At 39.4% G+C, this 22074-nt stretch overlaps 1 protein-coding gene across 36 annotated transcripts in view; it reads left to right on the top strand.

Moving 5' to 3' along the window:
- R3HDM2 (R3H domain containing 2) overlaps window positions 1–22074 on the top strand; it is a 166556-nt gene that overhangs the window by 111407 nt on the left and 33075 nt on the right. For 19 of the 36 annotated variants that reach the window (XM_035696357.2, XM_035696358.2, XM_035696349.2 and 16 more), the window contains 9 exons: window positions 8737–8941; window positions 11744–11767; window positions 13963–14004; window positions 16875–16961; window positions 17499–17625; window positions 18527–18605; window positions 19262–19321; window positions 19888–20028; window positions 20428–20536. In XM_035696357.2, coding sequence (XP_035552250.2) covers window positions 8777–8941; window positions 11744–11767; window positions 13963–14004; window positions 16875–16961; window positions 17499–17625; window positions 18527–18605; window positions 19262–19321; window positions 19888–20028; window positions 20428–20536 — 834 coding nt within the window. In that variant the 5' untranslated portion in view covers window positions 8737–8776. The remainder of the gene's footprint in view (window positions 1–8736; window positions 8942–11743; window positions 11768–13962; window positions 14005–16874; window positions 16962–17498; window positions 17626–18526; window positions 18606–19261; window positions 19322–19887; window positions 20029–20427; window positions 20537–22074) is intronic. The other 17 variants (XM_035696361.2, XM_035696350.2, XM_049115716.1 and 14 more) reach the window with 3 other exon arrangements.

Raw genomic sequence — 22074 nt, 5'->3', positions numbered from 1 at the left:
GGCCAATCTCACATTTCATTTTATATTTTGAAATATTCTTTTAATACTGTATTGTTGGCTTAGGTGTCCTCCCTACCTAACAAGCGGTGGCATTGATGTTTAAGGGCATCACAGTAGGGCAAGATAGACTTACCTGCATGCCATTTAAGTTAGTAATAGAAGGCATCCTGAGATGCTATGAACAGTAGGTAAGTTGTGATTTTTTTATTTTCTTTGCCAGAATGTCTTTTCTGGATTCAGTTAGGAGCACTTTTGCCAGGGCGTGGGAGAAGACAGTGTGAACTTTCAAGGTCCTTTCCATCCCTAAGATTCTGTGATATTTTCTACATAGTGGCATTACTGTGATAACACTAAAGAAAATGGAAGCAGCAGAAGGAAAGGCACCCACCCACTGCTGCTCTTTGCTTGAAAGAGGAGGAAATTTGGTTTGTTCTGTTTTGCTCACAAAAGTAAAATGGGCATTTTTGGCCAAGAATGTAGAGAAGCTGAGAGAAACTATAATGAAGCCCAACGTTTCAGTCCATTGATCAAAAGCACCTGTAGTTCTCATTTCAGGGCAAGTACAAGCATAACAGATATTAAACAAAGAAAGAGGGTACATGTCCAGCACATTTAGTCTTGTTTCTCTCTTTACCTTGCCTAAGGAATTGCTCTGGACATCAGTCAACTCCTGTGGCCTTCCTTATACACCAATGAATCCTTTTGACTTTGTAGAGCAGAATGGTTTTCTTAATACTTCCCTGATTTTGAAAATTGATACAATTGTTGTTATTGTTATTTTTATTGGCCTAGTATTAGTGAAACCTATGACAATTGATTCTTGAAGTCCTTAAAGGACTTAGTGACTCACATAACTTACACATTCTATAAGTACTTTACTCTCTATTCCCCCATATTCTGCTTTCTCTCTTTGAAGAAAATGGAGTATTGGACCCATATCTCTTATTTATAACTCAATAGGGTCTCCTGTCCCATCTGCCCAGGGCTGTTGAGCCTTTTACCTCTTCAGGCATGCAGTTATTGGTTTTTGTCCTTTTAGAATGGTAGTGGGAAGAACGTGGGATTTTGCAATCAAGAAGACCTGAGTTTGAATTCTGCCTCCTTATACATATTGTATGGCCCTGAGCAATTCACTTAATATTTCTTACTGTTGGTTATTTTATTCAAAAATGGAAATAATATTTTATATCTTGAGAAGATCAAATAAGATACTCTCTGTAAACTATGAAAAATTTAAAGTTGTGAGGGGTGACCCAGATTAAGGAGAAAGATGGGAGAATTTAGAAACCTAATTTTTGAACCCCAAAATTTGTGCCCCACCAACACTCTCTAAAGAAAGGCCTCAGGTTTAGGCCCCTCTCATCCCACACTTCATGCCCCAGAACACTCTTGAAAGTCCACCTTGGGACATGTACAACTTTGGCTTTGGGATCAGACACAGCAGGTTGGAATCTTGCCCTTGCCCCTCATGTATTAACTTGGGAAAGTTATTTAATTCCTCCGAGCTTTAGTTTCTTCATTTGAAAAATGAATTTTGTTTGGATTAAATAAAGTAATGTGTAGGAACAATAAATCGGAGTCAAAGAAAGAATGTAGACTGGAATCAGACAACACCGGAGTTCTGGTCTGGTTCTGTTATTCAGTGGTGATAAAGGTGATTAACTACTCTTGGTGGATGTGAGTTGAAGTGCAGAAAGTACCAGGTTCATAATTGTCCTTAGTAAACATTAGTGCTTTTTCCTTTTCTCCTAACTCCGGTTAAAGAATGTAAAAATAGCCTTACCATGCATGAGCACAGACTTGTTTTATTTTGTTTTTACCCTGCCATTTTAACTGTAAGGATGTTTTTGTCTCCATTGTCTTGGCTCCTAAAAGCATTATGTGTGTGTTTGTCTGTATGTCTTTAAATAACAGACAATAAAATACACATCTGAAGCATTCAGTTAATAAGTTTTGACAGTCGCATATACCCATGTAAACACAACCCCAAACAAGATAGAATATTTCCATCACTCTTGAAGGATCCCTTATACCAATATTTTACCACCAAATCCTAAGCAAGTGCTTCCTGATTTTGAATCATTGTAGTTAAGTTTTGCCTGTCCTTTAACTTCATATAAGTAGAATTATGTATTTTTAAGGTAGTTCTGCTTTCTTTTACTTACCATAATAGTTTTGAGATCCATCCATGTTTTTGTGTATTTCAATACATATCCAACAAAGTCTCCTAGTCTCACTACTAATGATTAAATCACTTGTCCCTTCCCAAACCAGTCACAAAAAGGAAACAGTTGCCATAATTGGTATACCTAATTAAGGTCCACCTCCTAGGGCTCAGGAAGAGGATCACGTTCCCTGATCATGTGTCTTCAGAAGAAGGCAAACACCAAAAGTTCATTCTTCCCCCCACCCAACCCCCCGTAGCACCTTATTCTATGACCGTACAGCAATTTGTTGAGCTATTTTTCTGAGCCCCTAGATTTTTAACAGTTTTAAAAATATGAGTATCAAAGGGGAATAATTTACTCGATATACAAATTGGCAGAGGACTGATGAGTTTACAAGAATTTTGCCAAAGGGTAGGTCAGAATTTTTATTTTTTATTTTTATTTTTTAAAAGATTTTATTTATTTATTCATGAAAGACAGAGAGGGAGAGAGAGAGAGAGGCAGAGACACAGGCAGAGGGAGAAGCAGGCTCCATGCCAGGAGCCCAATGTGGGACTTCATCCTGGGACCCAGGGTCACGCCCTGAGCCAAAGGCAGATGCCTAACCGCTGAGCCACCCAGGTGTCTCTAGGTCAGAATTTTTAGCCTGTAGCTCTTGTCTTCTTGCTTACATTTTTTCTGCTTGGCCATGGATTAAAAGGGAGAAAATACCCTTCTGCCTCTGAGTGTCCCCTATATAATATATTCTTTTTGGCCTAATGCCTAGAATGTTGTTTGTGAGTTGATGGAAGGATATATAATTTCACTGTACTCTGGAAGGTACTTACCTTGGCAGTCAAAAAATTTATGGGGAATATGCAGTATTCTCCCAGAAAAAAAATTGCCAAATCTTGGCTCCTAATCATCTTCCCCTGTATCATCCTATTTCCTCATTCCCTCTTCTTGCCCCCCACTGTGACAGTCTCCTCTGTGCAGCTTTGAGCCACTGAGTGTCCTCAGGAGACATTCTGCCTTAAAGTTGTGCTGTTTGCTTCGATGAAATGTACAATGTACACAAATAGGTTGTAGGGAAGCACATATCTTGGCTCTCCTGGGACATTAATGTCTTTATTCTAGTCGAGTTACATATGAAATAGTTCCTTTCTTCTTCTGATTGCCCCAAGCCCGTCATTTCCTCTCTATACCAAATAAACCAGGAAGAGTGGAAATTACTTCTCTGCTTTTAGCCCTTTTCTACTAGCTTTATTCTTGCTCCTTGAGACTTTGTTGTTGTTGTTGTTGTTAAATTGTCTTTGTCTTGTCCCTCATCTGGAACATTTGCTTTTTGCATTGAAAAATTTGTTTCCAGGAATCTTTTGCCCCAAGAGAAAGGAAAGACTTCTACATAGAAATGCAGGACTGGAAATGCATGACTTCTACATAGAAATGCAGGACTGGAAATGGCCATAGTTAAAGGCCATAGTTAAAGGCAAAAGAGAGCTTCAGCTCAAGAAATATGATTTTGAGCTCAGTATATGTTCCAGTGGATCTTGACTCTGAATAGTAACACTCTACTTTTCATAACTAACCATTGTTAACATGAGGATAGCTTCTTTTATCCTAGAAGCAAAATGGCAAGGGAGCAAAACCATGTGATTTGAAGACCTGACTTAAGCTGGGAGTGTTTAGAGAAAGAAGTAAGATACAGTTGTCTCCTGTAAGGGGCTGACATGGAAGTGAGATTAAGCTTATTCTTTATGAGTTATACAGAGAACTAAACTGGGGCCAGTGGCAGGAAATAACAGGAAGGTAAATTTTGCCTCTTTATAATTTCCCACCAAAGAAAGTTTGTATCTGGAGAAGACTTCCCCTTCTCTAGACGTATGCAAACAGGGTCAGAACAACCATTCTTCAGAGTTATTGATGATTTCAAGAACCTGAATGAGGAGGACTGTGGATATAGAAGGATGAAGCTAAATGAGAAAGCTTCTGAGCCCCTTTCCAATTATGAGAGTCCATGATTCTTTTGTATCTTTGGTAGACTTTCCATTTTCTGCCTAGTCTTTGAACATCTGTCTCCTTAGTTAGTGGAAGTATTGCATAAATGTTAACAAAGCAAGTGCTAGAGCCATATTTCCTGGTTTTGAGTCCTGCTCTACCATGTAGCAGTGGTATGACCTTTACTTTACTTCTCTGTACCCCTGTTTACTTATCTATAAAATAGTGATGATAATAAAATTTGTATCAAATACGATTGATGTAAGATTAAATGAGATACATAAAACACTTTAGGATAGTGCCTAACATAGTGTGAGTACTCCAAAAATTTTACCTGATGATTATCGCATCTCTCTCTGTGTCAGTTATTTCTACTTATAAAGCTATGCCTGTCTGTCTGGTCCAGATAGTGCCACTTTTCACATACCCTTTCTGATTATCTCGATGCTTTTGGCTAAAAGAAATAGTAAACTCAACTCAGAATAGCTTAAATGATGATAAGATTTATGACCTCACATATCAAGCACAGCTTGATCCTAACAGCTAGGATCCTCCTAGCTCTTCCACCATCCTCCATGAGTTGATAGAATATTGCAGTCCAGGCATCATCTGCACGGAAGACTCCCTTCAGCAAAAGATGATAACCATTTTTTTCTCTAGTGGCTTTTTTTGTTTTTTGTTTTTTGTTTTTTTAATAGAATGGATACCCTTTCTTTGAAGCCACTCCCTGGTAAAGTCCTCTCATTGTGAAGTCCTCATATTTCACTGGTGATGATTGAGTCACTTGTCCCCAAACCAGACACAAGAAGGAAACGAACTACCACCATTTATTTAGCTAATTAAGATCCACCTTCTGGGATTCAGGGATAGGATCACTTTCCCTAATCATATGTCGTTACAGGAAGGCAAACACCAAAAGAAAATCTGGGCTAGACTGGTATGTGTGTAAGAAAAGGTATGCTAGGGTACCTTTTCCTCTGCTCCCACATTTTCCTGGGAGTAAGAATTAGTTTATTTTATACAGCTCTTTAAGAAGCCGGTAGTCTCTTAAAGAGGAACTTTAAGAAATGGAAATGGCTTTCAAAATTCTTAAAAGGGAATGCATCATTAATCACTGTTTCATGAGTGTTTCTAAGAATCTAAAGCTCAAGTTTTTCTGTTTCCCAGTGAATGAAGGAAACCTCATGTAGCTCCTTAAAACTGCAGTTGGAATATGTGACAATATTCCACAGGTGGCTATTATGAAAAACCTTTTTTTGTTTGATTTTTCCCTTAGTGCTTTGGCTAGAAACAGTGTTCAGACACTATATAGTTAGTCTAGGTATCCAGATAGTTGACCCTTTTCTGAGTTAGATGTATAGAGGAACTGCAAAGTTATCATTCTGATTTGAAGGAATATACCTATTTGGTAATTGAGACCTGGAAGAAGAAACACCCAGCTGCTTTATATTTTTCCATATCACCCTCCCCCCCTTTTAAAAAAAGATTTTATTTATTTATTCATGAGAGACAGAGGCAGAGACACAGGCAGAGGGAGAAGCAGGCTCCATGCAGGGAACCCGATGTGGAACTTGATCCTGGGACTCCAGGATCACATCCTGAGCAGAAGGCAGACACTTAACCTCTGAGCCACCCAGGGATCCCACTCTCCCCCCCCCTTTTTTTTAATGAGATATAGTTAACTATAGCTCTGTGTAAGTTTAAGGTGTATTACCTAATCACATACATGCATACTGAAAATGATTACCACAGTAAGTTTAGTTAACATTTATATAGCTAAAAAGAAAAAGGTTTTCCTTGTGATTAGAACTTTTAGGATCTACTCTCTTAGCAACTTTCAGATATACCATACAGCAGTATTATTAACTGTAGTCATTGTGTTATACATTGTATCCCCAGTACTCACTTGTCTTCTAACTAGAAGCTGGTATCTTTTGACCACCTTTACCCAGTTTCCCCATTCTCCAACCCTCACAATTCTCTTTCTGACAGAGAAATATGTTTGAGGCTATTTAAGCCTGAAAAAGAAAAATACTGAAGGTCTATTATGTGGTAAAAGAAGTAAGCTTAATTTCTTATGACTTGAAAACAGATTTAGCATCAAGATTGAAACAGTGCATAGCTTATTATAGGGAGCAACTCTGTAACAGTTAAGACTATTTAAGAAATAGTGAGATGATCCCTTGCCAGGAGTTTTCTAGGAGAGGCATTCAGGCCCCTCTCAGGAATTTACAGAAAGGAGTCCTAATGTGGGGAGACCGTTGGAGCAGGGGGAGGTGGTGGATTGCATGAAGGCACATTTTAAGAACCCTTCCAATTCTGATCTCTTGGTATTTCCCAGCTAAGAGATACGGACAAGGCATGTGCTGAGTTTTATTATACTCCAAGCTGAAGAGAATGGGTGCTTGATTTACCCATGGGAGAAAAAATAAATAATATGTATATATGCAGTCTCCCATGTACAGCTTTATGATTCATAAAGCTCCATAGGTTATAACTCTTTTTATTGAATCCTCTAGGTACTACTAGATCCAGTTAATCAAGAAATAGAATATCAGCCATTTTCTCGTGTAGTCATTTTCTTCCAGTATTTGTCATCTTAAATTTAATTGTATGACTATGGTTGTATGAATGACTCTGGCCTTTTAAAGGGCCGTTATCTAGCCCTATGCAAACTAAGTCTCTAAGCAGCTGTGCAAGAGTCACCACAAGGTGAACAAAGCAATAATCTTATAGACTAATTTATGCCAGGATGAGATTACCTGTGCTTCTTAAGGAGGCTTCAGGCTCTTATCATTTAAACTCATTTGAAGGAGGAAAGAATAGATGATGTGACAGGTTTTTTTGAATCATTGCTATTTGTTTTTTTGGCTCAGTTTCTAGGGCCACATGAAATAGATATAATGTCTGGGAGGGTTTCTAGTCTTATCTTTTTAAAGTAGGAAAAGAGAAAAGAGAAGTATTCAGGATTGAAGGACAATCTGTAACCTATGTAAGGAGAAACGTCTATAAACTTCTGTTTCTGAGTGTGTGCATGGATTTCCTGTGTTCACTTCATTACAGGATTTCCCAGGTAGCCATAGTAAGTGATCAAGAGCTGGCTACTCCTACAGTACAGAAGCTCTGCAACATTGGCAGGCAGTAGAGTGACTGAACCCAAATAGTGAATAACAAAACAAAGATTCTCTCTTCCTTCAGAGAGAGACCCAATCTTTCTGAAGCATAGCTTACTCTACCAAGTTCTCTTACTTTTTCAGTTTGCTTAAGATAAAGGAAACAAGAGTCTATAACCATCATCTGATTTTGCTGCCTTTTGGTGGCGGAGACACTTGAAGTTGGTAACGTTGTGGTTTGTGGTAGCTGTGGCAGTTCTCCTTTGGGAAAGGAGAGTGGTTGTCTCTGGTAGTGAATAGAGCTTTATAATACGTTTTTCTTCTTTCTGGGAAGAGTCTAGTGCTCAAGCTGAAAATGTTAGCAAATTTCTGTAGGGAACAGGAGGGCAAATAAAGTACTAGGTGGACTCATACTAACTGCTTTAGAACTGGAGCTGGTGAATCTCCAGAATTATGCCCAGGAAAAGAATCCAGATAATGTATGGTATAAAATTCTAGTGAATGCAACCTAATCTGTAATGACAGAAAGCAGATCAGTAGTAGGCTGGGGATGGAGAGGGAAGGAAGAGCTTACAAAAGAGCAGGAGGAAACTTTTGAGGTGATGAATGTACTCACTATCTTGATTGTGATGATGGTTTCACAACTATATGTGTATTTCATAATTCATCTAATTGTATATTTTAAATATATGCAATTTATTGTATATAAGTTTTACCCCAGTAAACCTTTTAGTATTTTTTTATTTTTTTTAAATATTTTATTTGCGGGGGGAGGTACCTGGGTGATTCAGTTGGTTGGGCCTCTGCCTTTGGCTCTCAGGTCATGATCCTGGAGTCCTGGGATCAAGTCCCACTTTGGCCTCCCCGCTCAGTGGGGAATCTGCTTCTACTTCTAACCCTCTCCCCTCTCATGCTCTCTCACTCTCTCTCAAATAAGTAAATAAAATCTTTTCTTTTTAATTTTTATTTATTTATGATAGTCACAGAGAGAGAGAGAGTGAGAGAGAGAGGCAGAGACACAGGCAGAGAGAGAAGCAGGCTCCATGCACCGGGAGCACGACATGGGATTTGATCCCGGGTCTCCAGGATCGCACCCTGGGCCAAAGGCAGGCGCCAAACCGCTGCGCCATCCAGGGATCCCAAGTAAATAAAATCTTAAAAAAAAAAAAAAAAGAAATTTAAAAATATTTTATTTTTAAGTAATCTCTACACCCAACATGGGGCTTGAACTCCCAATCCCAGGATCAAGAGACGTGCACTCCACCGACTGAACCAGCCAGGCGCCCCTACCTCAATAAAGCTTAAAAAAATAAATAAATAAAAAGGAAAGAAAGAAATTAATCCTGGGTCAGCATTTATCCAAGGACCCTTCTCTGGTTACAGGGTAGCTGCTGCAGACTAGATGTGAAATGCAAGTCTTGTGTGTATGTGAAGTATGGATAAATACCTCCTGTTTAATGCATTTGATGTTTCCTTAGGAGTCCATAGAGGCTACTGTACTGTATTATATTGAAGAAGATGTCTAACAGTAACACTACTCAAGAGACCCTGGAAATAATGAAAGAATCAGAAAAAAAACTGGTGGAAGAATCTGTAAACAAAAACAAGTTTATTTCTAAGACCCCAAGTAAGGAAGAAACTGAGAAAGAGAGCGAAGATACTGTTTTGCGTCAAGAGACACAGGTAAGGATTAGAAGTGCATCATATGTACACTCATTAGACCTGAATAGAAACATCATCTTAATTGGCATTGGGAGTCTGTAAGAAGCCAGTCGCTTGATTCACCCCAAAAACCCAATTTTCAGCTTTCGAGAACTGTCTCCTTTTTGTCAGAGTCCACAGTGAAGCCTAGAAGACTGTAATTTCCTAATCCACTCGGACCTGAATTACACTGGTTCTTGCTACATTTTGGTAATTTTTAACTATCAAAAATTGAACTGTATACAAACACATATTTAACAAGTCATAATATAGCTCATACAATAAACTCATAAAACTATAGCTGCCTGGCTTTACACATAGTGTTAAATTCATATCCTGGTTGTGTTAAAGCAGTCAGCATTTTCTGGGTCAGAAATAATCTCTGAACTTGCCACTTGATAAGTGAGAGGAATTTCACTCTTTGGTTTCCATGTTGTTTTCCATCCAAATTCATAGTACAGTGCAGATATGATGGCAGTAGGTGGCCAGCCGAGCTTCCTTTATGGCTCCTCTTTGGTACCCAGACAGCTCATACTCTGAGCCTTCTCTAGTTTACCTGTTTCAGTCCTTCTCTTCTCTGTAGTCACTGCTAGTTTCTTCTGTTACCCAGACCCAAATTACATAAATTCTTTCCTTCATGTCCAGGATTAGACTGGTCATTCTTAGGTGCTAAGGAGTTAGACTAAGGGTAGTAACTTAGTTTAAAAAGCAGTAGTGGCAACATTTTGAAGGATTTAGAAACTTGACACATAATTTCTCTTGATAACCCAATTCATCTAGGCTTTTTCTTCTTCTTTTTTTTTTTTTTTTTTTTTTAGGCTTTTTCTTCTTAAAAGATTAAAACAGCAACAACATAAAGGGACAAATTAAAATCAGACAGCTCTCTGAAATATTTTGTTCTCTGGCTGCCTGCTTTTCTACTGTCTTTCCTCTCACAGTTTGCTATTTCTCTCTCCTGGTTGCTTTTCTTTTCATTTTCTTTTGCATGTGAGTTGTCATTCCCTGCCCATCCTTCCAGGGTTTGTAGAGACAATCTGCCACTGTTCCAGCTATACTTCTAGCCTCCAATGATACCAATAATGAATTTTAAATCCTCAGGACAGATAAGTGATGAATGTTTAATTATGTGCTGTCATGTCATAAGGAAGATGATAATTAAATGAACTTTTGGGTCCACGTTAGTCTCAGGAGACTATTTGAAGTGGTGTTCTGAACTCCGTTGTATGTACTCCTTGAAGATAAGCAGAAAAGAAAGGATGTGTATAGGTGTTACACACCTTATGGACACTCAGTTCAAGAGTGTCTTCCCCTGGGTATCGTATATACAAATAGGTCTTTGGGAAGGTTGGAAGGGAACTTGCCTCCTCTGGCTTTTTTGCTGCTGCTAGAGCAGGGGGAGCTGCTGCTGCCATCTACTGGAGCTCCTGCTCCTTCTACATACATAGTCTTTAGTCTTGTCCCACCCTTCAGAAGCCCTCTCCTCTCCACTATTTCCCAACAGATCATGTGCCCCTTCAACAACACTAAAAATTCTGCTCTTTCTCCTACCTCCCCTATCCCACTCCACTCATACCCTAGAAGTCTCCCCAGGGATCTTACTGATGCTGTCAAGGGAGTGCCTGTTATGAATCGGAGCTGGAAAGTTTGCAGAAAGGGGACTTTCATTACTTGTACTATGTGAGACATATTCTTAGAATCAACAGTTGGAACTCAGAACATCTTTCACATGAAAACAGTGCTATAAAAGGCAGATTCTGGGATCCCTGGGTGGCGCAGCGGTTTGGCGCCTGCCTTTGCCCAGGGCGCGATCCTGGAGACCCGGGATCGAATCCCATATCGGGCTCCCGGTGCATGGAGCCTGCTTCTCCCTCTGCCTGTGTCTCTGCCTCTCTCTCTCTCTGTGTGACTATCATAAATAAATAAAAATTTAAAAAAAAAAAAAAAAAAAAAAAAAAAAAAAAAAAAAAAAAAAAAAAAAGGCAGATTCTGAGATTCAGTTTAGAATGGCAAATTAATCCTGACCTACTGAACTTAGGTGGGTCCTTCAACCAACCAACTGGGTATGACTTCCTAGCTAGGCTTTCTGCCTTGAAACTTGTGATCCTTTTGAATTCATCTACCATACTGCTTTAGAAAGATGGACATGAAATAAAAATATGATTATGTTCATTCTCTTCAAACTTTGTGTGTTTCTTTGTCCTAGGCTAAGACTCAGATTTGTTAGCATGGAATATTGTGACCTAGTCCCTTGCCTGCCAGCCATCCACCCTTGGCATCCTCTGCTTCGGCATTATCTGATTCCTTGGTCCTTGTTATAAATAAGAGCTGAAAAGTTGGGGGAAGCATGCTTTTGTAAATGCTTTCTCTCCCTCGAGTGCCTTCCTTGGTACTTTTTCCTTGGCTTCCCTCAACCACTGAACCTCTCTTGCCAACATCTGCCTAATACCTATTTATCCTTCAAAACTCAGTTCAGATATATCTTTCTCCAGGAAGCTTTCTTTGACAACCTATTACAGGTCTACCCTGTATAATTTTTCAATTAATGTCTATTTCTGTCTCCACAGAACTATAAGCTCAATGAGGCCCAGGATTAGGTCAGTTTGGGCTCAGCATTGTTTCTCTAAGGCCTGACACCATTCTTTGCAGACACTCAAAGAACAGGCACTATCTGTGAATGTATGAATTTGTGAGTTGGCTTTGTGCTTCTATAGCACTGTGTGACTACCTCTGTAATGATTTAACATACTGTATTATAATTGTCTATTTGTCTGTCTTCTCCAACAGGATTATGAGTCCCTTTTGGACAAGGTTTGTGTTTTTTATCTCTGTATCCTCCAGTAGTTAGCATGGTGCCTGGTACATATTAGATTTTCAATATGTGTTTGACTATTAAATGAAAACTATCCATTCTGGGAAGTAAGCAGATTCATACATTGCTTGTAGAACTATAAATTGGTGTAACCTCTTTGAAGGGCAATTTGACAATACTTTATAAAATTTTTAAATGGACTATACGTAGATGTACTTTATTTGTAGATATATTCAATGATATGGTCATTGAAGTATTGTTTATACTAACAAAAGATCAGAAACAGCCTAAATAGTGCAATTTCAGGGACTGGTAAAATACATTATAGTACAACTACAGAGTGGAATACCATATTAGACATTAATAAAAATTATAGATCTTCTGTAGAATAATATTCATGGAAAAAAGTATAAAGGCAAGCACATAGAATATATGTCCATTTGGTTTTTAAAAAACCCTGTGTGTACATATGTACGATAAGCTTATATACGTAAAAAAAAAAAATCTGTGAGGGATCCCTGGGTGGCGCAGCGGTATGGCGCCTGCCTTTGGCCCAGGGTGCGATCCTGGAGACCCGGGATCGAATCCCACGTCGGGCTCCCGGTGCATGGAGCCTGCTTCTCCCTCTGCCTGTGTCTCTGCCTCTCTCTCCCCCTCTCTGTGTGACTATCATAAATAAATAAAAATTTATAAAAAAAAAAAAAATCTGTGAAAAGGGATGCCTGGGTGGCTCAGCAGTTGAGCATCTGCCTTTGGCTCAGGACATGATCCCGGGTTCTGGGATCAAGTCCCACATCGGGCTCCCTGCAGGGAGACTGCTTCTCCCTCTGTGTCTGTGTCTCTCATAAATAAATAAGTAAAATCTTAAAAAAATATATCTGTGAAAAGATTATAAGAAAGTCAGTACTACTTGATCCTCTAGGAGAGGACCTGGTAGCTAGGAGACAAATATGAAAGGGGACTTACTGTTTTATACCCCCATTCTACCTCCTGAATGTTTGTGCTCTGTGTATGTTACTACCTTTTTGAGAAAAAAAACAAAACTAAACTAAAAAACAGTGACCAATATTGTTTCATATTCCCAGACTATGGCTCTTCCTTACTGTAACATCTCTTACATTGACCAGATCCATCATCATTTCTTATTCTTTCCATCCACCTTCCCCCATTCTGCATTTTGCGTTGTGGCAGTGTTGTTTGGTAACTAGTGAAGAGGACAAAGAAAAGAGAAATCCTCACCTACCCAGGACCATGCTTGGTGTTCTGCCCCTGTCTTGTTTCCACTTCCCCACCCATCAACTTCAGTTCTCTCCACACCCCAGTGGGCAGTGAATCCATTCCAGACATCTGATAAGCCCCAGATGCTTCCTCCCATACAAAACCCCATCCCACCTCTTCCCTAAAGCCCCTTTTTGACTTCTCAGCTGTTCAGAAGCCCTGTCAATGAATTAGTCATTTCTTCCCTCATCCTACCATTGGCCCTCATCGTTCATCTTCTTCCGCTTCTATTCTGCACCTCACCCACTCTTTTTGCCCTCCCTTTGCTTGGAAGTCTTGTCCATATGTTCCCTGCTCCCTTATTTTTATTGTGTCCCATATAAGCTATAAGAGCCACCACCAGGAGCTTAGAACTGGGAAAATCCTCATCTTCAAGGAGGAAGGCAGTTGGCGAGAAGGGTCTTCATGCCGTCAGCAGCCATAGAGACTGGTGCTTTGGGTCTCTCAAGTTAGAACTCTGAATGTGTTATCCCATACAGATGTTACCATAAGTGATACTTAAAGGCCATATTGCATGTCCATTATGGGTTAAATAGGATCCTGTGATCGTGTTTGGGTAAAAACACACTGTCATGCTCTGGTAGTGCCTTTCCAGAAGCCACCTAATCAGGAGAGGATTCTTTGGCTTATCCAAAAGTAATTTTTATTGTTCTGTGAAGTAGGCCAACCAGTCAGTGTCTTCCTATTTATTTTCTTCATGGTAAGTGGTGGTTTGTATGTAAGTAGCCTGTGTACCTTTCGTGTCACAGTCCTGGAGTTGTAGCAAAGGGAAGACAACCACACCAAGTGAGTCTCATCATAGTTTAGCTATTGTAATGGTTTTATAATTAGTGCTTTTTCTTTGTAAACTTGTATCATTTTTAACCTAAATGTTGCTTTCCTACATGTTTAATATTTTCTAATCCCATTCTAACAGAGGCGGACATCCAACCATGGTCATGCCAGGAAAAGAGCCAAGGTGAGAGCCCTTTCTGTATACAGTAGTCCCCCCCCCCGCCCCCATCTGAGGTTTTGCTTTCCACAGTTTCACTCACTCCTAGTCAACCACAGTCTAGGAGCAGAAGATCCTCCTTTTGACATATCATCAGGTCAGTAGTAGCCTAACGCTCCATCACAATGCCTGTATCATTCACCTCATTTCACCTCATCACAAAGGCAATTTATCATCTCACATCATCCCAAGAAGAAGAGTGAATACAATGCAATAAGATATTTTGAGAGAGAGAGACCACATTTATACATATTTTATTATAGTATATTATAATTGTTCTATTTCATTGTTGTTGTTACTGTTGTTAGTCTCTTACTGTGCCTAATTTAGAAATTAAGCTTTATCTTGGTTATATATGTGTAGGAAAAAACATAGTATGTATAGGGTTTGGTACTATCCATAGTTTCAGGCGTGGTATCCACTGGGGGTCCTGAAAGGAACCTCATCTAATTTATTTGAATTGTATACAAGCAAAAATTTTCTGCCTGTACTTTATACTCTAATTAGGAATGTACATACACGCACACATTTCCTATTGAAAGGTTTGGCTGTATTTTTCTCCATTATCTCTAGTTCAGTCAGAGTCTATTTATGATACCCAGCCAGACCTTCTCACAAAGCCTGAGCAAATTGGTACTGGTTCTGCTGTAAACCAGTGTCTCTGTTCATTTCTGCTTTCTCTAAGAGTACTATATGAATGTAGTCTTTTCCTCCAAACTTTTTTCCCATTTATCCTTTAGCAATTTATCCTTCATAAATCCTGCCTCATTAATAGAAATGACTCAACACTTTTGGACATCCTAAAAATAAAGCCTATTTTGGTGGTAGTGGGGTTACTTTTTAGGTAGGGGCAGGGAGGAGGATTTTGTTTTTAATCATTTTATGATAAAATTAGCACATCAGGGATCCCTGGGTGGCGCAGCGGTTTGGCGCCTGCCTTTGGCCCAGGGCGCGATCCTGGAGACCCGGGATCGAATCCCACACCGGGCTCCCAGTGCATGGAGCCTGCTTCTCCCTCTGCCTATGTCTCTGCCTCTCTCTCTTTCTCTCTCTGTGACTATCATAAATAAATAAAAATTTAAAAAATTAAAAAAAATAAAATTAGCACATCACAGATTATTTTAAGCAGCATTATCAGGGAGGACTATATGTGGTAATGTGTGATGGCTTTTTTTTTTAAGATTTTATTTATTTATTCATGAGACACACACACACACACACACACACAGAGTGGGGGTGGTGGCAGAGACACAGGCAGAGGGAGAAGCAGGCTCCATGCAGGGAGCCCGACGTGGGACTCCATCCCAGGTCTCCAGGATCACACCCCAGACCAAAGGTAGGCGCTAAACCACTGATCCACCCAGCCGTCCCCAGCTTTTTAATTTTAGTCAGTAAAAAAAATTTTTTTTAAAGATTTTATTTGTTCATGAGAGACACAGAGAGAGAGGCAGAGACACGGGCAGACGGAGAAACAGGCTCCATGCAGGGAACCTGATCCCACAACCCAGAGATTACTACCTGAGCTGAAGGCAGACACACAACCACTGAGCTACCCAGGCGCTTGAATAGTAAAATTGTAAACCTTTCTTGCAGTGAGAATCATCACCAGAGTAATAATTAAGGGTGTCTACCCCATTCCCCCCTAAAAGACAATGGCAGAATTTGGGAGTGGCTCAGCCAGTATGTGGTTTGGATCTGAAGAAGACCACAACATCAGAATACATGGACTTGCTGACATGGCCTGATCCCCAGTGACGGGCTTGATGTTAAAGTTCACAACAGAGAGTGTTCACTTCTACCTCACTTCTACCCAAACTTTTTGAGATAAGTAAGACAGTTTTTGTGTCTGTTTTACAGATGAAGGAATTTGGAATTATAGAGATAGAGTGAATTTGACAGGATATTCACTAGTAAGTGGCAGAGCTTGGCAGGAAGTCAGTTCTTCAGACTTGCAAGTTCTTTTTCATTATACTGCACAACCACGAACACACATGCCATGTTTTGTGCTGTTGTATTCACAACAATCCTTGATTTTATTATAAGAACTCTTAGGAAATGTTTATAGGTAGAATTCTAATGAGTCACTCTATAAGTTTTGGCTTTGAGGATCCCTAGGAAAGCAATGATTTGCAAAGTGGATTTCAGATTCTTTTGGTATTCTCCAGCCTGCAAAAGTAAACCAACTGTATTAGCTTCTTACCACATTAAATCCCAAATGTTAGGAAGTTTTCTGTCTTTCTCTTTACTCTTTTCTTAGATACTTTTTTCCATACCCTTGCCACACTTAGAGTCATTTAGCATTTATTGTCTACTGCATCTAGGTACTATTTGTGATAAATATGTTTATATACTTTATGTCACATAATTCATAAGTCATCCTTTAAGTGTTTTTATCCCCATTTTATTGGGAAAAAAACAGAGACCCAGAGAAGTCAGGTTATTTACCCAAGGTCTCTTCTAGCTCATAAGCATAAAAGCAGTAGTTTAAGATAGGACTTCTGGCTCCTAAATCCAATGTCTACTAAGCTCTACTACTGAGAGAACTTCTAAGTAAACTTCTAAGTCTGAAATTGGAGCCTGGGCTAGAAAAAAGGGGGGAGGGCTAAGTTTTCCTATCATCTGCTCAAAGTAGTCTTTTTTTTTTTTAATATGTTTACTAATGTAAGTAGGGAAATTATCTTTGAAGTAAATCAGGAACTGGTGAGTAAGTCCTCTTTGGGGGGGAAAAAACCCTACTTAATGGAAGCAGCAACTAACAGAGCCAAAAGCAATACCCTTCATTCAGTGAAAAGCTTCTGAATGTTCACCAGGGGAACATATATATTTGTTTTTTTTAGTCTAATTCCAAGCTGAAGTTGGTGCGCAGCCTGGCAGTGTGTGAGGAGTCCTCTGCCCCATTTGCTGATGGACCACTAGAAACCCAGGTAGGTCCTTTATAAGAATAGTAACTTTTGAGTTTGGCAGTTAGTTGTTTGGTAAAAACTGTAGTACCACAACCATAGCGTCAACATTAGGCTTGGAAATCAGGGTAGAAGAAACTTCAAAACAAGTGGTTGCAGTAAAGTAGGACGTGAGTGAGAGCGTGAAGTATAGGTCTTCACACCTGGACCACCTGGGATGATGCAGACAAGGAGATCCCAGGGTTCAATCTTATTTTCCCACCCACACTTTCCCTCTGGCAGTTAGAAGCATTTCCATCCAGTTCCTATTGCCAAGAACAGCCAGTGTAACTTGAGCTGTCCATATAGTGGTTGTGATTGTTGGCAGAAAAGGCTTGGCCTTCTGCCCCTTTCATAGAACAAAAGCTTAAACAATTTAATTAACAAAATACTCTTTTCTGTAAGAGAATACTGCCACCCAAGATTTTCCTTCTTTGAGATTTTAAGGGAGAGTAAAATCTTATGGGAGAATTAAAATCCTTTTTTCCTGTTTGATTGTATTCCTCTTTTTCCTTATCCAAGGATATAATTCAGTTGCACATCAGCTGCCCTTCTGACAAGGAGGAAGAAAAATCCACAAAGGATGTCTCTGAAAAGGAAGATAAGGACAAAAACAAAGAAAAGGTCCCAAGGAAGATGCTTTCTAGAGGTAAGAACTTCCCCTGCCTCTCATATATCCTAGTGTCTGGCTCTGCAGTACCCTTTCCTTCCACCTTGGAGCCTGGCACCTACTAAGCTTACTGGCTCAACAGTTCCTAGTGTTCTGCTGACTTCATGGTTGCATGGGGAGGTGCCTAACTAGGTTACTTTCTTTGCCGCTTTAGCTAACCCTGCCTTAGGGGCTCATATACTGCAGAGAGCTACTCCGTTAACATTTGGCACTACCTATAAGAGGACATTGTAGTTAATTCTGATTTTATTTCTGCTGTGAAATAAGTAGTGACATGAATCATCACTAGTAGCAGATCATCCATATACTATATTTTGGTTTTGGAATGCTTGGAGTGATTTTTTTTTAAATCACACTTGCATCTAATTATTAAGCTCTCTTTGGTTTTACACCCTTGGGCTAGTAGCAAAAAGACCTGGTCCATAAAAATGATAGTTGGGAGGAAAAAGACAACTTTGGGATTAAGATTTTATGAATAAATAATAAATAATCAACATTTGAATCTGTTTGCTGAGATTCTGGAAAATTGAGTCCTGACTGCTCTTACCTGGAATTTATTTTCCTTAACTTGAATAAAATCTGCTTTGTTTTGGTCAGGACATTCAGCAAATATTTAATTATGGTAAGGTAGTTCTCTCAGTGTGATACTGCTGTAGCACTATGACCCAGATTCTACCTTCTATCACTGTCATGGGGAATCTAGCAGGGGGAAGAGGCCTGGCAAATCAAGCGTCATTCTGGTTTTTAAGCTAAAAGCCCTGAAATTTGATTTTATTTTCCTGTTATCTCTCCTGATTGGGTTGTGGGCTTCTGCTTGGGATTAGATTTCATGCAAGGCAGTTTCATTTATTTTAAATTTCTTTTGTTGTGGTGGTTCTAGACTCCAGCCAAGAATATACAGACTCCACTGGAATAGACCTACATGAATTTCTTGTAAATACACTGAAAAAGAACCCAAGGTAAAAACATTATTTGATGGAAGGGGGATAGTAGGGCCTAGCAGGATACCTAAGAGGAAAAGTAGCTTCTCAGGATTTTTCCATTATTCAAATCTATGATGCCCACCCCCCACCACCGTTCCCCCTAGTATAGTTTTCTATTCTGTGAGGGATTCAGAGAATCCTTGTGTTGAGGTGTCTGCTTTCAGAAGAGGTGAGAAAAATTCTGTGGAAGGAGAATGCAGAGACAACGAAAAATGAAGGCTTGGGAGTACCATTTAAAAGCACAGAAGGAAAAATAATTGATATGTATATAAGCTAAATCATAATTGTTTTAAAATTGTATAAATAACCAGATGGAATATAGACTACTGATTAGACTTATAAATATAAAGTATGTGTTTAAATTAATATGGCTGCCAGTGGAATTAAGTTTCTGATAAGGAAAACAAAGTACATGATTAGGAGGATCTGCAAAATGTATACTTGATTGTTTTTCTTTTTTAAAGTAATATAATACAGGCCACTGAGTCTTGGCAGCCTCTGCATTTTTGTCTGCTATTGGGGTTTGGATCTGTCCCTCCCTTCAGCTTCTGTTAGTGTGCAGGTTTCAATGCTTTCAATGTCTATGGGAGGGCTGCTTTTTGTTTTGTTTTGTTTTAATCTTTTTTAAACAGGGACAGAATGATGCTGCTAAAATTAGAACAGGAGATTCTGGAATTTATTAATGACAACAAGTAAGTTACTTGAATGAAATACACGTTTAGAGGTGGGAGGGGGCACTGAAAAGAAATTCAGATAGTATTTTAGGATATTCCTCTTTCATCTCTCCCTTAAAGTCTGAATTTTGAAGTAATTACTCACTATGAACTAAAAGGAATTGGGGAGAAGTAACCAAGATGTATTTAAAGAGTGTATATGTGAAAATCAAGTGAGGTTTTTAAGTTACTGCATAGATTGAGTTGAAAAGATTATCTTTTCAGCAGCTAGCCCTTGTCCTATATTTATTCTTAAATGTCTCCCCTTTTTCTCTGTAGAATATCATCCAGGTGGGGGAAACCTAGAGCTTAAGGAATAGTCTTAAATGAGGGTAGTGGATCAGAGTGATCTATAAAATGCTATAGATGAAGAAGCTGAGAGAACCTTTTTGGGTTCCCATTTGAGTAAGGATCTATCTTCCTTATAATATGTCTGTTTCTCCTAAGAGATTCTCCACTTAAGACCTTTGTAAGAAAAATCACAATTGGCTATTATTGCTGTTGTTTGTCCTTATTTCACTTTTTTCTCCCTGGTTTCTCTTCAGTAACCAGTTCAAGAAGTTCCCTCAGATGACCTCATATCACCGGATGCTATTACACCGGGTAGCTGCCTATTTTGGGATGGACCACAATGTTGATCAAACTGGAAAAGCTGTCATCATCAACAAAACCAGTAACACAAGGATGTAAGGGAGGAACCACAGATTGGAAGACTTTCCTGGGATAGTCTATGGGGTAGAAGAGAAAGGTGTAGGATCAAGATGTCTCTTTCTGGGGAGGAGACCGTGGGGAGGGTTATATTATTGATTCCTACTCTTCACGAGGAGTTGAAGATAGATTCTAGAGGCACTGGTGTTTTGTGAAGACTGGCCCTTAGCCTCTCTTCACCTTTAGTGATGGGAAATGTATAACTTTAGAGGAAGATGAATAGACCTTGAGGATTGCATTGTGACTTTTTGGATGCCTGACTTCAGAAATCCCCTGAGAGGGAGTTGTGGAATTTAAGAGTGCTATACTAGCAGTTTTGCTTTCTAACAAAAGTGTCTTTTTCCTTCCTTCCTTCTACATTTCTCTCCCAATCCCAGCCCTGAACAGAGATTCTCAGAACACATAAAGGATGAGAAGAATACAGAATTTCAACAGAGATTCATTCTCAAGAGAGATGATGCCAGTATGGACCGAGATGATAACCAGGTGAAGAATGGAAAGGGGTGGGCGTATAGAGAGAGATTGCAGTAAGAGAAACTGGGAGGGGAGAAGAATTTTTGTGGGATAAAGAAAACTCAAAATATCTTAGTATGGAAAAATGTATTGAGTTATACTGAGTTGGCTTTGGCTTCATGTTGAGGACTGACTACACTTACTGAACTGAATGCCACCTTCTTAGCCCCAGAGAGACATGGTGCTGAGTTTTGCTGGGTTTTCTCATTTGGCCTAGAACTCCCTGGTTCTGCCACTGACTTCTAACTCTATGTCATTTTGGGACAGACAGCAGTCCCTCCCTGCTTCAGCCTTGATTCAGCTGATGGCTTCATTCTTTTTTTCTTTAATAGTTAGGAATTTCTTTGGGAACCACCAAAAGCTACTTTGTCCCACTTCTATCTTATCCTAGCTCAGGGCTAGCCTTGGACTGGCAAAGTTGTGATGTAATTTACCCACTTATAAAGATGTTTCTGATCCCTTTCTGCAAATTCCTTATTCTTTTCCCAACTCCTTCCACTAAGGTGAGTGAGTTAATTTAACATTTGATGCTGGGAATCTCAGGCAGTATCCCCTTTTTAATCTTTTCCTGTGGGAATAAGAGGTGAACAGTTCTCTACTCCCTCACACTGGGCCTGGCTGCTGCCCTGACTTCTGGCCTGCAGGTAGTAAGTTTTTGTTTGGGGATTAGTTTTCCCAGCCACATACAGGGTTTAGATCCAGCCAGCTTCTGCTTGACCTCCAAAAGAGGTTAGGTGGAGAACCAGGATTAAAGTTTGAAAAGCATGGTCGGGTAGAGCCAATATGAATCTTGCTAATTAATGATAACTATAATATCTTACCTCCAGAGTAAAAATTAACTTTCTTGGGATATTGTATGGTTTTGAGACCAGGACTTTTCCTGCTTGCTACTTGAGTATTTGAGGGAGTCCTTTTGAGAAAAATGCTATTATCTTTTGTGGACAAATACACTGGGTCTGATTGAAAACAATGAAACATACAAAAAGACAAAAATTAAAAAACAAGAAAGAGCCTTTCCATCCTGATGCCCTTCTCTCCATTTTCCCAAAACCCTTTTTCTGTTGATCAGGAATAATTCAGGCCTAGAGACACATTGGGGCAGAGTGGAATCTGTCCTTATAAACTTTTCATCTCTCAGCTTCAGGCTCGATCCATATAGGATAGGCTTCATGCATTTTCTGTCTATGATACTAGTAATGAATACAGTAATTGTTATTTCTGTTGAGTGTTTTCCCTGAACTAGACTCTGTTCTAAACACATTGTGTGCATTATCTCTTTTAATCGTCTCCACAACCCAGTGTCAATAGGGTTATTAGCTCCACTTTAAATATAAGAAAACTGAGGCTAAGGGATGTTAAGTTATTTGCCTGAAATAACATTACTCAGAAGTAGAGAGCTGGAGATCTACCTTGACCTCAAAGCCCATTATGCTCTTTCTATATTCTATGACTGGTTCACCAGTGCTTGGGGCACTTGAGGTCCTACATCTTCTTGGAATGGGATTTATCAA

This window comes from Canis lupus, chromosome 10 (assembly GCF_003254725.2).
Source record: "Canis lupus dingo isolate Sandy chromosome 10, ASM325472v2, whole genome shotgun sequence".
NCBI classification, from domain to species: domain Eukaryota; kingdom Metazoa; phylum Chordata; class Mammalia; order Carnivora; family Canidae; genus Canis; species Canis lupus.
The sequence above is the reverse complement of the archived record's forward strand: the minus strand, read 5'-3'. Positions and strand labels throughout refer to the sequence as shown.